General features: G+C 33.6%; 1 protein-coding gene across 3 annotated transcripts; it reads right to left on the bottom strand.

Moving 5' to 3' along the window:
- Positions 1 to 562: 562 nt before the first annotated feature.
- LOC116847355 (succinate--CoA ligase [ADP-forming] subunit beta, mitochondrial-like) lies at positions 563 to 15,707 on the bottom strand. Of its 3 annotated transcripts, none has more exons than XM_032822280.1 (8): positions 15,495 to 15,707; positions 13,470 to 13,614; positions 12,554 to 12,813; positions 11,683 to 11,845; positions 10,388 to 10,655; positions 8,979 to 9,283; positions 8,745 to 8,864; positions 563 to 864 (listed from the first exon to the last, which is right to left on the bottom strand). In XM_032822280.1, exons 2-8 carry the CDS (start codon positions 13,515 to 13,517, stop codon positions 661 to 663), a joined length of 1,368 nt encoding a protein of 455 aa, XP_032678171.1. In that variant the 5' UTR covers positions 13,518 to 13,614; positions 15,495 to 15,707; the 3' UTR covers positions 563 to 660. The 3 variants fall into 3 exon arrangements, with proteins under 3 accessions (XP_032678171.1, XP_032678172.1, XP_032678173.1); XM_032822282.1 differs by lacking the exon at positions 563 to 864 and adding an exon at positions 8,279 to 8,641; XM_032822281.1 differs by lacking the exon at positions 15,495 to 15,707 and having other exon boundaries at positions 13,470 to 13,804.
- Positions 15,708 to 15,979: the final 272 nt, after the last annotated feature.

Here is a 15,979-nt window from a genome sequence, read left to right as displayed (position 1 = left end):
GAGGACTATCTTTGGACTTCCAATCCCGGCACCCGACTCTGACTGACTGCCACGCCGGTCACTCTACTGCTGCTGAGCTTTTGTGATCCCGCCTTTAGGAGGGGGTCTGAATGGTAGTGATGCCTTCCTTTTGGGAAAGAAAGGTTTCGTACCTGGAGTGTCTGAGGTAAAGGATTATTTAGACAGAAATTTATCATTGGCTGGCAGCCTGGTCGGTCGGACGTGACATTATCTAATAGAAAGTTACTATTTAGTACGCTGTCAAGTGCATGATGTAAATCAGGCCATTGAATATACAGCGTCAGTATTTATTATTCGACTATTTCACGACCCTTCTCCCTTGTCTAATGGGAGAATTTAGTTTTCAATGAAATAGTTTTCTCATTAGATAAGACAGATAAATTCTGAAACTTACAAAAAAAAAAAAATTAGACAATTTTTTCGACTACGGCCGGTATTCATAGTCCGATCTTATATTTAAGATCGTCTTAAGTACTGTCTTAAGATGTCATGAACCAATCACAGATCCGTATTCGCATCTTAAGACATTACTTAACACGGCTTGAAATAAGATTTGACTATGAATACCGGCCTACGAGTGTACTAAAAATATATTCTATGGGCAAATGTTGAAAACATCTTTTAAACAGTTCTTAAGTATCATTTCTTTTCTTTGGTACAATCCACTGCTTTCTCATTCGGTGATTTCGCAATGATACTAATATCTAAATCTAAAGACTTTGCGAGATTCATCATTAATGCTAACTTAACGGACGTCTCAGCTGCTCCGGCAAAATCATCCACGGAAAAAACTTTTATCTTAGAATCCGCTATTAATGCTTTAGCTTCCTTCACATTAGTACCCTGGAAAGAAACAAAGAAAAATTAACTTTTTCAAAAATATTGATATACGTGCGTATATTTAGAAAAGTTCAGTTTTTTTTAATTCATTATTGACAAAAATATAACGAAAATTTTACTGCGAATAAGCATTTGCTACCAAATTCTACAATAAGAAAGAAAAATTTTGTCATATGATTCACTACGGATTATTTCAATCGTTTCCGAATGTATTTTTCGAATTAATGCAAAGTGAAATAAAATGTTTATCTCACTCTAATGGCGAATTCGATTGCTGGCACTAGTGCGCACTGAGTGTGCACTAAGGGCGGTATTTATAGTCGAATCTTATTTCAAGACCGTCTTAAGTAATGTTTTATGGCTCCTGCACACAAGACGCGGTAATGCTTGCCGCGCAGCGAAAGTCCGCGCAACAGCCAATCAATATGTTGTTTTTCCGTAAGAGCTAAAAGGTTATTGCGGAAAGCAGTATATTGATTGGCTGTCGCGCGAACTTCCACCACGTCCTGTGTGCAGGAGCCATAACAAGTTCATGTAAAAAGTTTCACGTTTCTACGCTTCACTGAGTTTAATGATCACGAGTTCATGTGAACTTTTCACTTTTCACGTTTCCGTCCTAGGGGAAAAGTTACATAATCGCTGCTCTGAGCACGGATGTGTAGTGTTGTGTCGACGATTACGACAATTGGAATTTAATTTGTGTCGCCGTGCATGAAAGTATCTAGGGATATTGCAACTGAAAAGCACCCAATGATGTGCTGCGTTCAGAAACACATACTGTGTGTACACTACTAGACGATAGCCGATGGAGTGAGCAAAATACAAGAGTGAAATAAAAAGAGAGGAAGAGTACTTGAGTGAGGGTGCTATTACATGAAGCGCGGAAACGCGGAAGATAAAATCTTACTAGATCCGTTACGCGTCTGTTTTGATTGCCTTATATTACATGAGGCATATTTTGAGCGGAAAAGCGGTATGGGGAATTATAAAATATTAATTTTTAACGGTATTTATTAATTAAAATGCTTGTATTCAACAGATAAGCTGGAAAGATAAACATATTAGTAAAAATTGCAGTAAATTAAGTTAATACAATTTTAAAAAATGAATACAGATGTTTATTTGTAACCAAACTGTTCCGCTTTTTCGTGCAAATTGTGCTCCATGTAATATAAGGAGAAATAAAGTCGCGGAGTTGTTGAACCTAACTGCCGTTACATTAAGACGTGTTCAAACACGTTCGGACCTGATATTTTCTTGGAATTCATACCTTGATACCTTAAATAAAAAGACAATAGAGAAAAGTTTTGGGCCTTCCGCTTGTCCGCTTTTTCAACGTATGGGAAGAAATGGCCGCGTTCAGTAGAACAAGTGATCAGTAAGCGCTCAGTGAACTCTTGCATCTGATTGGAGTATAGTTGGAGATCTAAAAGAATATGCCAAATCATATACAAGAGCTCCCTGAGCGCTTACTGATCACTTGTTCTACTGAACGCGGCCAATGATTCAATTCGCGGAACGTGGAAATCTAGTAAGATTTTGTCTTCCGCGTTTCCGCGCTTCATGTAATGGCACCCTAACGTTTCCGAACGCAGCCATGCTTGTGTCGACTTGTGTTATTAAATGGAAAGCACCCATTGTTGATAATCGTATGCCTCTGAGACGCGGCAGTTTCGTTTTAATTGTTGTTGCAAGTGAAATATATACGCGTACGTCATAATGTGCGATCTCCCAACGGAACAAAAAGTTTATCTGATCGAGTGCTTCTTTAATAGTGGCAAAGTGTACATTGATGCTTACATAAAATTTCGTGCTAAGTTTGGCACGCGTAAAACTGTTAACGGGTATACTTTAAGGAGGTTAGAATTCAATTTTTCTCATGTCCATATATCTGCACGCTGCATTCTAATATTCATTACCAGTACTGATAATCTATCTTGGATAATTATTCAATTTAGCTTCCTCACCTCCGATTTCGGTGAAAATAGGCTTAATTCACGCGTTTTTGCATGAGAAACAACTGTTTCCTCTGACAAAATTGTCGCTCTGCACCGAGTAGCGAGATATTAGCCAACAAAGTTGACGGCGCATTAGGTTAGGAAATCTGTCACACCGACGATATGTAGCGATATACCTCGCGGCATCATGCGCGTGCTCCGTGCAACATAGAAACAGTACGCGAATTAGAAATGTATTAGAACATGCATAAGTAAAAAAGTATTATTGAAACATATATTACAAAACTATAATATAATGCAATAAAATATTTCTGTTATTATGATATTATAATACCTGTATCTGATCTTTAAAAACCTTTAATTATTTAATTTTCATTAAGCTTTAATATAACTATTATAATTTTTTTAATATAGCTGTGTAACTTTTTATTTCTAAGAAAGAAAATAAGAAAAACTAATAAAAGTGTATGTATGTATGTATACAGGGTGTCTCACAACTGGTAGAACACCGTTAGGAGTAGGTAGAGGGTGCAATTTGGAACTGAAAGTTTCTCTTCCATTTTTGGATCCGACAATTAGTTAATGAGATATTTATCAATTAAGTTTGCCAATCCCTTAGCGCCCTGAGTGAGCGCTCAGGGACGCTATGGATTCTTCAGGGGCCCTGCTTGTCTGTTTTTCTCCCCTTTTTGTACACACACATTAAAATCATTCACGATACTCAACCACCGACATGCAGAAAACATTTAAGTCACCCGTGCACTCGAAGGAAGCATACCACACATGCCCTCCCCCTGCGGCACATAAAGTGCAATCATTCCGCCCACTTGCACTAAAAATATTCAAATTATCCATGCACTCATAACCGCACATAAAAACATCCATACATTATCCCCTCACATTGAAAACTTGCCATCCTCCTAGCCCCGATCAGGCATTCATCCACACATTCACTCACTCACTCACTCATCCATATTTATTTCTCTGTGATACAAAAAAAGAAGAGAAAAAGCAAGACCCCTAACAATACAGAAAAGCAGAGCCCCTAAGGAGTCCACGGCGTCCTACAGTCCTGAGCGCTCACTCGGGGCGCTAAGGAATTGGCAGACTTAATTAATTAATATCTCATTAACTAATTGTCGGATCTAAAAATGGAAGAGGAACTTTCAGTTCCAAATTTCACCCCCTAACTACCCCTAAAGGGTGTTCTACCAGTTACATATACAGGACACCCTGTATATGTATGTATATACAGGGTGGCGCTAAACGTTCCAGCTAGGCTTAGAGATCTTGTAGGAAATGTAATTCTGAACAAAAAATTTTCTATAAACATGAGTCGAAAAATGCTTCTTTAAGAAGTTACCGCCTAAAAGCACGTTTCCTCTAAAATTACGTTTTTAAAAAACATTTTTTCAAATATCTAGGAAAGTATGCTTTTTTTTTAAAAAAAGTATGGAAACCAAAGTTGTAGAGTATTAAATTTTCTTTGAAATGAGGCAAAAATATTTTTATTACGTTCCATAGGTCTTAAAATAACTTCTTAAGGAAGCATTTTTCGATCCATGTTTATAGAAAATTTTTTGTTCAGAATTACATTTCCTACAAGATCCTTCCAAGGAATTACATTTCCTTACATTATTTCCTACAAGATCTCTAAGCATGGTTGGAACGTTTGGTGCCTATATATAGTATCATATATATAATAATGTACTGTGTATTATGTACATGAGTCCTTGATTTGTCAATGCAATGTATTGAAAGTCAGGAAATATATTTTGAGTATTTATTATAAAACTAAATTGTAAATAAATTACACATTCTCTTGTTTTAATTTCTCTAAGGTCACTTCAGACATGTAATATAATAGCAACATGATAACAGCAAATTTTAAAACTTTTATAACTACATAAGTATTGAGAAAGGAATTTATGTTCATATATTATAACATTTGTTACTTAAAATGACTTCCCAAACAATCTGTCAAAGTTATTCACTTATTCTGAATCATCTTATTGAACTTATGAAATCTTTGATTTATATAACTTTCTCTTGTTTATTTGCCATTGAAAAACATCCAGAAATGGACCAAAACTTTTGAATTGCACAAATATATAATGTACTATCTTAATTACATTGGATATTGAGAGTTATTATAATTTATTGCATTAAGTAATCTATGTATACAGGCTCTCATTGACCCTTTGCTTTCCTTTCTTGATCATACATCAGTAAAGCTTTTTATTTTGAATTTTTATTTTTTATTTTCAAGTTACAGGTGTAAAAGTTAGAATAATTTTGATTTTTTCAATTGTTCTTGTTAATAAATATCTAATTTCAGGAAATATTACAATTTGTTATCAATATTTCTTATAAGTTTAAAATGATTACAAGTTCGTATTATATATTGTATGATTAAATAATGAAGGATATATCATATATTAAATTCTGTTGTAAGATATATTTTACATGTAAAAGTAAATTTATATAGGAAACTCAATCAAATAAAAAAAAAAGAAAGATATTTAGATTAAAATCAATAAAGATAAAAAAAGAACAATATGAGACAATTTTGCAGTTATATGCTAATCGTTTATATAAGGAATAAAGAGTTACTTATACGTTGAGAAAATATATTTTTAAAATTTGAAAATTTATTTTTAGAATATAAAATTTATTTCTGTAAAATAATCCGTCATTATTTATATAATTTAGTCATAATATGTGATATAAACCTATAATCGTTTTAAACCTATAAGGGATATTGATAACAAATTTCCAGAAATTAGGCATTTATTGGAAGATAGTTAGAGAAAATTAATAAAAAAATCAAGATTATTTTAATAATTTTCACATCTCTGTATATAGTAGTATGTAGTAACTGAATATATTGACTGAGATATGTGGATTTTCAGTATTAGTATAGATTTTCAGTATTAGTAGATTTACTAGTGTATATCGGGATACAGTCCCACAGTTACAAATATTTTATATGATTTTCGTTCAGTTACAAATATTTCACATAATTTCCGTCCACAATTTTATATTAAATTAATTTTCTATTCTTTTGTTATAGAGTAATCCATAAATTTATGAAGTATGGTACACTTCATGATCGTAGACGTGAACAAACGGGGCCTTCCTTCACAGTAGTAACTGAAGACAAAATTAACGAGGTTACGCAGTATTTTCAAAAAAATCCAAATGTCAGCGTTCAAAAAGCTGCTGAAATACTTGGTATATCTAGGCCATCATTGTACAGGATTCTAAAAAAATTTCTAAGATTGCATTTATATAATATAACATGTCATCAGTTGTTAACGGAGAGCGCTAGAACGCAGCGTATAGAATTCTGCGAAATGATGACGGAGCTGTTCGATACTAAGGAGCTCGACGAGAAACAAATTATATTTTGTGATGAGGCACACTTTTGGCTAGATGGATATGTTAATAAACAATACTGTCGGTTTTGGGGAATAGAACAACCCAACGTTGCCTTAGCGAAACCTCTCCATTCTCAGAAAGTGACTGTATGGGTAGCCATTTCGGGCAAAGGAATTTATGTGGAGTTCTTTGAGTCAACAGTCACTGCAGAGAACTACCTGCAGTTGTTGGAGACGAAGTTCTTCCCTCATGCAAAGGAAAATGATTGGGTCAGACAATTCTATTTTATGCAAGACGGAACGGCGCCACACCGTACCAGCGAAGTTTCTGAGGCTATTTTTAAAATCTATCAGAATCGAGTAATTGGGCTGAGGTATCCCAAATTTGCTCGGGGCGGTATAGAGTGGCCACCATACTCTCCAGATTTGAATCCGTGTGATTTTTTTCTATGGGGATATCTCAAAGACAACTGCTACTCCTCACGTCCTAATACGATTGAAGAATTAATCAGATCTATAAGAAAAGAGGTGAATAGCATCTCAAAAGAGATACTACATAAAGTTTTTTATAATTTCCGAAAGCGACTCGATTTGTGTTTTAATTCAGATGGTGAGCACTTTGAAAATATATACCATTAAGTTTGATGATAGGATTTCGACAATATTTTTTCCGATCTGGCACTATTCGGATACTCGATTATAAATAGTAAATAAATGTTGCGCTATAAATTTTCGAATTATCAAGAGGAGGAGGATTTGGAATTCCTAAAATATCCAATCAGTTAAAACAACACGAAGAGCACGATTGACGAATAGTATACTGAAAGTAAGTAAGATCCAGCACATTAAAAATATGCTGAGAGAAATAGCTTAGGAAATATGTTGAAAAGGTATGAATCATATAGTGTCGTTCAGCAGAAAATCCTAGTTGCAAGTTGAAGTATAATACAAGCTGCTTTTTCTGCTGAACTAATCAATCAATATATTATACCTGCAATTTAACGGCTTCACCCGATAGTGCCTATTAATGTATTTAAGTAATCATTATTTTGTATAATTTTATTATTAAATTTATTAATATTTTATTGTCATTAAATTCAGTATATTTTTATTAACTTCCTTTTTTATTTTTTTTATTCGAATCTAAGTTCTGGATTTCAATTTCAGATTGTAATTCCGGATCCGAATTTTCTTATAGTCCGAGTTTAGATCTGATAGTTTTAAAATCGAAATCAATCTCGAAAATTCTGACAGTAGATATCCGAATATTAGCGAACCTTAAATGACATTTTTTAAATAAATATTAAATGATAAAAATATCCGATTGTTTTTAATCCATGTGCAAATAAAACTGTTAAGTGTCCTCTGTTCAAAGATATTTTTAGTTAGTTAGCTTGCTTAGTTTGCTTGCTTGCTTTCTATATCTAGATAGCACAGAGAATTCAAAAAGAATTAAAAGAGAATTCAGTCATATGTCATCAATTCTAAGTTTATTTTCAGATGTAAAAAGAATTCTTCAGAGTTCAGTTCAGTGAATAGAATTCTTTTTGTATCTAAAAATGAACTCAGAATTGGTGACATACGACTGAATTCTTTTAGAATTCTCGGTGCTATCTGGGTATATGTATATCTGTATTTAAAAATAACAGTTAATTAGTTTCAGCAACTTATCCACGAGGCAACCTGTCTGTTAGTTTAAAATTAAGTCAATTTATTTTGACTTTAAGACTTCTTGTCTTACGAGGTTACGGAAACCTGTATTGATAATATCAGAATTGAGAAAACCTATTCTTGCATGTCATTTTTAAATAAAAAAATATTTATGTGAAAGAATACTTCAAATTGCTTGAACATACTTGTAAGATACTCCGACAACTATCCTTTTCCCTTGTCAGTTAATAAATAGCCTTAAAGTTAACCTGGTAAAATCAAAAAAGGTAAGTTAAAAAGAAGATTTCATATGTCATATTAAATGACATGCCCACAATGTTCCTTTTTTACAAGTATGGTCAAGAGATCTGAAGAGTTCTTTCATATAAATATCTTTATTTGCAAATGGCACGTAAGAATTTTAGGCAGTAAACAAAAAAACATTACAGCAATGTTATTATTACGTTATTCAGCAACATGTAACGTTTACAAATATGTTGTTTTTAATGTTATTATTACGTATAGAATATCATTATGAACAATCTTTGTCCTTAATCTGGAAATTTTAGTAATCTTAAAATTATATATGGTCATAATGTTGTAAGCAACATTACATTTACATTTTTTAACATGCGTTTTCTCGCTTCTGACGTCATCAGTTCAAAGTTCCGTGGCGAGTATCCAAGACATGCGTTAAGACATTCATCTCTGAAGAGGTTAAAGTTTAATCTATAAAGTATTCTTTACTTTCTGTTTCTTTCTCCTTATCTCTTTCTTATTCAAACCTTTAGTCTTAAAAAGACAGAAAACAAGAGGGAGCAAAGAGCACATTAGATTAAACTTCATAATGATCATAATGTCATAATAGTTGATAGTAAGTTTCGAAAACAATTACCTGTAATCGCACGACCACGGGTATCTTTAAGTCTAATTGCTTGGAAGCGTTGATGATCCCTTGGGCGATTATGTCACATCTCATTATGCCACCGAAAATGTTGACTAGAATAGCTTCCACCTAGGAAACAATTTGCAAGGATTAGTCAATCGTATCTGACATTCAATTCGAACAGTTGGTAATTTTGGTAACATGATTTATGTATGTCGATTATTATAAATTAATAATAGTTACATTTTCACCCGAAGACAGTATCTTGAAACCTTCCGTCACAGTCTCGACTGTAGCGGTTCCTCCAACGTCCAAAAAATTCGCTGGCATACCGCCGTAAAATTTTATGATGTCCATGGTGGCCATAGCAAGGCCAGCTCCGTTTACCAAGCAACCGATATTTCCGTCCAAGGTAATGTAATTCAAGTTATGCTTCTCCGCCTCGACTTCATTCGGGTCCATCTGAGTCATGTCTTTGAATGCAAATAATTCCTTCTGTCGGAAATTGGCACTGTCGTCGAAGTTGCATTTGCAATCTAGCGCGTAATCTATGATAAAATATACAATTATTACATGCATAAAATAATTATGTATTAAAATAGTTATTATATATATATATATATATATATATATATACACATACAGGGTGGTCTATTTTAATCCATCCAGCCGAATATTTCGAAAACTAAGATTGGCAGACAAAAGTTATATGGTTCGATGGAGGACATAAGAAGGTACTATTGGTTTGACCTTGCGTGGCGCCGCCAACGTCAGGTTCAGGTCAAGTCAACTTTGTTTTTTTAAATAGAAATATATTTTTTATTACGGAATTTTATTCTACGTAAAGAAACAAACAACTTTCGTTTGAAAACATTTTTTACACGACCTCTATTTTTTAAGATATTTATGGAAATATTTACAAAATTATTGGTTTCAATAATTTTTTATTCAAATTTTATCAACTTTACAGAAAAATAGCAAGAAATTATTTGTTTTTGAAAAATTGTTTGTTTTTTTTCGTAAAGCTCTGAGAATTTTTTCAGAATTTTTAATTAACTTTTTAGTACTTCAAAATATAAAAAATGCAGTACTAAAAAGTTAATTAAGAAATTCTGAAAAAATGTGAAAAATATGAGAAGAAAATAGAAAATTTTTGTCAAACCAATGATACCTTCTTATGTCCTCCATCGAACCATATAACTTTTGTCTGAAACATTTTTGTCTGCCGGTCTTAGTTTTCGAAATATTCGATTGGATGGATTAAAATGGACCATCCTGTATATATGTGTGTGTGTGTGTGTGTGTGTGTTTAATATGTGTGTGTATTTTAATATATATATTTACATATATATAATTTTAATAATGTCAATATATATATATATATATATATATATATATATATATATATATATATATATATAAAATTTTAATATATAATTTTCATATATTAAAAATATAATGCTTAATAATGTTATAACATATTAATAAAATTATTTTATAAATACAATTATTGTCGCATTTCTTTTATATATAAATTATATTAATATGCTTAGTATACAGACAATTTTAAAACGCAATAAAGAAATTATATTTAAATAAGAAAATCAATGTTCGCTACTCGTTTTTTGCATGCCCTCTTATTCACTGCTTACATTCGCCGCAAATGTCTTCCGCGAGTGGATTGATTTCGAGGAGCAACGCGTCCTTTTCGACAAACAGCTCGTAAAGATTACAGGCGATAATCGACGCGATCTCCTTGTTCTGTTCTGTCAGTCCCAGCTTATCGCCGACGCTATCCGCTTGCTCGGCCGTTAAACCTTTCTTCACGTCAATCGGTATGTATGATATGGCTTCAGGATTCGTAGCAGCGACGTCCTCGATGTTTACACCGCCTTGCTTAGAAAGGATCAACACGGGTCCCTTTAAAATATAAATAACAATTGATTTGACGTAATTTGTGATGGGATTAATATGATACATATTTGTGATTTATATGTGTGTGTAACTCTACGACTCAAAAATCATAATAATAGAATAATCTTAAAATATATATTTATTATTAATAAATTATAAATGTAATATAAATGTTATAAGTGCATATTCAGTAAACAAGAAATCATTACAGCAATGTTATTATAATATTATTCAGTAACATGTAACGTTTACTAATATACTGCTTTTAACATTGTATAAAACATCGTTATGAGCAAACTTTGTCTCTAATCTGGAAATTTCGATAATTATATATAGTCATAATGTAAGCAATATTGCATTTAATTTTTTTTACTTTCTCGTGTAAGAAATTTATAATTCTCCCCATTGCAATGATTCAAACAAAGTAATGATTATTTTGATTATAAAATAAAAAAATCATTGATCAATCAATCAATCACTATGATTCGTATCTACCAACTAATTAAAGATTTGCTAAACCTTGCTTATTTTCCAGTAATAAAAAAACAATTTAGTACTATATGAAAATGTTCTTTAAAGTGATGTTTTCACAAATTTTGGTACTACATTGTCTACGTAATTTTTAATGAAAACAATTTATCTTTTTTTACTTTTAATCGGAAAAATATTGTGTAAATACTACCGTAAATAAGAATTCATATATTTCTCTCGTTCAAATTTTTTTTCCACGAAATAAATGTTGTCACGGCCTGTATGCTAAACCAGAACTAAAAGAGAGAACTAGTGTCAGCTAATGCGGGGGCAGTACAGCAAAAAAGAATAGATCGATAGAAAAGAATAGACTCTTTCCTGTTTAAAATCTTTTGGAGCTAACTCTGACTTCTCTGTCTCTTCTACTTTGGGTTTTATAAAGTTGAATAGAGTTTTGGAACGCAGATATTGACACCTTTGGCTCGAGATACTTCGAAATTTCATCGATTAAATGCATCTCAGTATTACGTCAAAGATAAATAACGCAAGCGGCGATACGTACGTCGAAAGTGCGTTCCAACATCACCGCAATATAATATTCCTTGCGCGGGAACATGCGTGTCGTCACCATCACGGAGTTACATATCTTTCCGGCTGCACCCGTTTGCTTCGTCACCAGTACTTTACCGATCATGTTACTCGCCAACTTCTTCGCCTGCTCGGGTCTACGATAAAAAAAGAGATATTATCATTCGACCTTTTAACTCTTTTCCTGCCGTTCCGACAAATCTATTCGTTCGTTGAGTCAATAAATTATAAGTGACTTCCGCGTTTCTCCTTTGAATTTACAGAAAGTATTTCGCAGAATGCAAGGTATACACTGAGAGGAAAAAAATAAAAAAATATTTGCTCGGTGAACTAATAACATATTTACTTATGCTAACATAAAGTTTCTTTTTGATATGAAAATATACATTTTTTTACATAGCTTTACGTGGGAAAGCAATTGTTTATTCTAATTAAATCGTAGAATATATATTTGCGTCACATTATTATTTTTAGCAGAAAGCATCCAATCCTCTTATAGATATCTGAAGAAATATTTAAAGAATAATGTACTCTTAATTATCTCAAAATATACCTCCCCAGATAGCACAGAGAATTCAAAAAGAATTAAAAAAGAATTCAGTCACTAATTCTGAGTTTATTTTCAGATGCAAAAAGAATTCTTCAGTTCAGTGAAAAAAATTCTTTTTGCATCTAAAAATGAACTCAGAACTGGTGACATATGACTGAATTCTTTTGAATTCTCTGTGCTATCTATGTTGGGTCTATATCTCTCGTTATTTATATAATTTAATAATTCTTGCTTCAAGGCATCTCCATGATCTCGCTGTGCGAAGTGATTTATTTAGTTAACTCGATAAACTTACGTTTCGCACATCATAACACCGCTAACGTTGGTTTCCCGAAATCTTCCTATTCCTCTACCTCCAGCGAGAACCTGCGCCTTCAGCACTATGTCCTTAGTTTTGAGATCCTTGGCTAACGTGGCTGCTTCGTCGGGCGTCTTCGCCACCCCAAAAGGCGGAGTGGGAATGCCGGCTGTCTTCAATAAAGTGTATGCGACATGTTCGTGTACCTCTAAATTTCGTATTACTTGTTTCACGACTGGCACTTTGCGCGAAAATAGCTGCACACAAGACGTGAGAAAAGTATTTCATTATACCTCACGAAAGTTAATTCCACGCAATTAATTTTTATTATACAATTACACTTCGCAAAAATAAGTTATGAAGATAAATTATGCAGAATTATATATATTTTGTATGATTAAAAGTTCCCCAGATAGCAAGATGACGTTAAGTGACATATTAATAACATCTTAATGGTGTCTCTAACATCAATAAGATGTCTTTGAAGTCATCCTACTCTATCTGGATTATAAGAACAAGTATTCCATATACGCGTGAGATAAAATTGCATTTTACTTCATTCATTTTATTCATAATTATGCTTCACAAAAATAAATTAATTATATAAAAATTCAGTGTTTTATACACGAGTGAGATGAAGTTGCATTTTAGCACAATTACACTTCGAGAATAAATTATAAAAAGATTATATTTCATATAAAAAGAATCATATTTCATGTAAAAATATAATTTTATATAAAAAAATCAATGTTTCGTGTACGTGCAACATAAAATTGCCATATTTTACCACAATTATACTTCACAAAAATAAATTATACAAAAATAAAAAAATATACAGAATCATATTTTATGTAAACTAAATCTTATATGAAAAGAAAATGTTTCGTACAGGCGTGACAAAATTGAATTTTACCTGTTTATTTATCCTTCTCGCGCATACTGCCACTAGAGACGACATCATAGAGACACGATGACAGTTAGCAATGATAACTTGTCGAATTTCTTTATAAAGGCTTTTTACACACACACGCGCACAATCACGGGCGACGCGTTACTTCCTATAAAATTATAAGGATATTTGACATTTTGTTAACAACTGGATCAGACGTATTCTCTCTTTCTAGATATTTAAATTTGCATCGTACGAAAATTTCAGCTCATTTATGTCATAGGGCTCTAAAGACACTTTGTGTGCATTCTAATGTTATATACACAACGGATGTAGCAAGCGGAATAAGCAATGAACGCAGATCACGCCCGCTTTTTGTTTTATTGTGCAGGCGATAAGAGCAACGATTCACGCAGCGTGCGCAATGATTGGTGTACTCGGACGATACTTCAATCTACTCCGCGCTTTTGTTGTGTTAAAAATATCGTGCGCGTTGCTCGAATAGATTCCTGCAATTGCGTTGCATCCAGCACTCTTTATTGAGAGAAAGAGAGAGTTGTCGCTTTGTAAAAATAATTATTCGTAACAAAGCGCGTTACATGTTAGCGCGTTAGCTCGTCAATGCAATTCTATATCGTGGACGAAAAATAAACCAGACAGTGTCCAATGTCCTCCTCTCAGAAGATCTTCTCTTCCTCTTCTTTCGCTTATAGAATTTTTTTCCAACTCACGCGCGTAAACACTACAGAATATACAAGAGTTTGATCGTTTTTTCTTAATGTTTAAGAACCAATTTTTCTCAATGGCAATTTAAACATAAATTTAAGTTCAAATTCTATTCTAATAATGTGTTTAATGTATGTTTAGAGTTTAAGTTTAAATCTAACAAGGGAATCTTATTTTATAGGATTTATATATTTATATATTTTAGGATATTTAATTTAATTTACAAGATATATTGAAAAAAGCGAAAAAAGTCTATCTTTGAAGGGTTCTTTAAATCGTTTTTCCGTCCCAAATTTCTGAATCCACCTATTTACTCGATTTATATTTATCCCATGTTTCATTAAGATTTGAATTTTTGGATTTGCGAGATTTCCTTGTAAGTTTAAACCATAGACATATATAATAGACTACTCGTTCATATGGGCTGGCTGTCCGAGGGATCGAAGGACAGAGATAGTCCAAAAGTAGCTCTCTCTCTCTCTCTCTCTCTCGCACATCACACAGAGTGGGGAGGAAGTTGGAGGGGAGTTGTCGTGGAGAAGTGTAACTGGCGGTAAGGGGAAAAAGTGAAAAAGTCAATAGCACCAGCTTGAAATTTGCAAATGCAGCACACGTAAACCATTTCTTCTGTTCTCTCCCATGCACTCCCCTGTTTTTTTCACATCCCCACTAACTGGCGTGTTAGAATGAGACACAGCTATTTTTCATATTGCTCTCTCTCTCGGGTGTTGCGGATAGCGCCTCTTACAGGACGGCGCAGTCTATTATATATGTCTATGGTTTAAACTACCCATACAGCACAAATCTTCAAAAGACACTCTAAAGATGTTCTAAGGACATTCATACATCCTAAGAACGTCCTAGAATATTCTCTGAAGATTTTGTACTATCTTTTGTACTATGGAAAATTCAGTTTTAAAAGTCCCAAGGCTGTAGTATAAAGGTTAAAACCGGTATCAGAAATACATTTTTTATACCAATATTTTTTCTACAAATACCAATATTTTATAACTGATTTCTATAAATATCGATAAAATAAAGATGTATACACACAATACCGATATCAAATCACTAGTGTTATGTCCTGGCGGGTTGCGGCCACGCTGCCGTGCTCGAACCCTAGCACGGGATCAGATCACAATTTTTCGGGCTAAACGAATCGCGTGATTCTACCCGGGGATCCGTGCGATCAAGGGTAATCGCGATGGATTTCGTGAAAGACGCATAGTATAACCACCGTAGTGTAACCTTACGGTGGGTCGGACAGTCGCAGGCTTTAATCGTAGTTTCGCGCGTATAGAAATAATGTAGATAATGACTTACCAGTGGTCGTCCACCGTGCGGTTGCTCTCGGTACCTCTGAATGGCACTCTCGTGGCTTGCAGGGACCGGCACCTCCTGGACCTCTAGATGTTGCCGACTCTGGGGAACCTCGTTCTGTATCGTGCGGCGGTGAGTTCGAATATGCGGATCACTCGTAGTTGACCGATGGGCACTAGAAAGGAATACCGCACGTCGCAGTTTCGCTTAGGAGGAAATGTGCCATGTAAATGGCTCTCGCAGACCAGTGCGCAACGCGACACACGATATGCGACGAGCGATATCCAATGAGTGTATTGGTATTCCAGAAAAGCTGTACGCTCATTGGATATCGCGCATCGTATATCGCGTGTCGCGTCGCAAATCGCGCTGGTCTGGGAGAGCCATAAGGATGTTCGAATGGGAGGGAGTAGAAATAGAATTACTACAGATAATATATATATATATATATATATATATATATATATATATATATATATATATATATA

This window comes from Odontomachus brunneus, unplaced genomic scaffold (assembly GCF_010583005.1).
Source record: "Odontomachus brunneus isolate Ranch 3 - 2012 unplaced genomic scaffold, Obru_v1 Obru_scaffold_077, whole genome shotgun sequence".
Taxonomy (NCBI): Eukaryota; Metazoa; Arthropoda; class Insecta; order Hymenoptera; family Formicidae; genus Odontomachus; species Odontomachus brunneus.
This window is presented reverse-complemented; position numbering and strand designations above follow the sequence as displayed.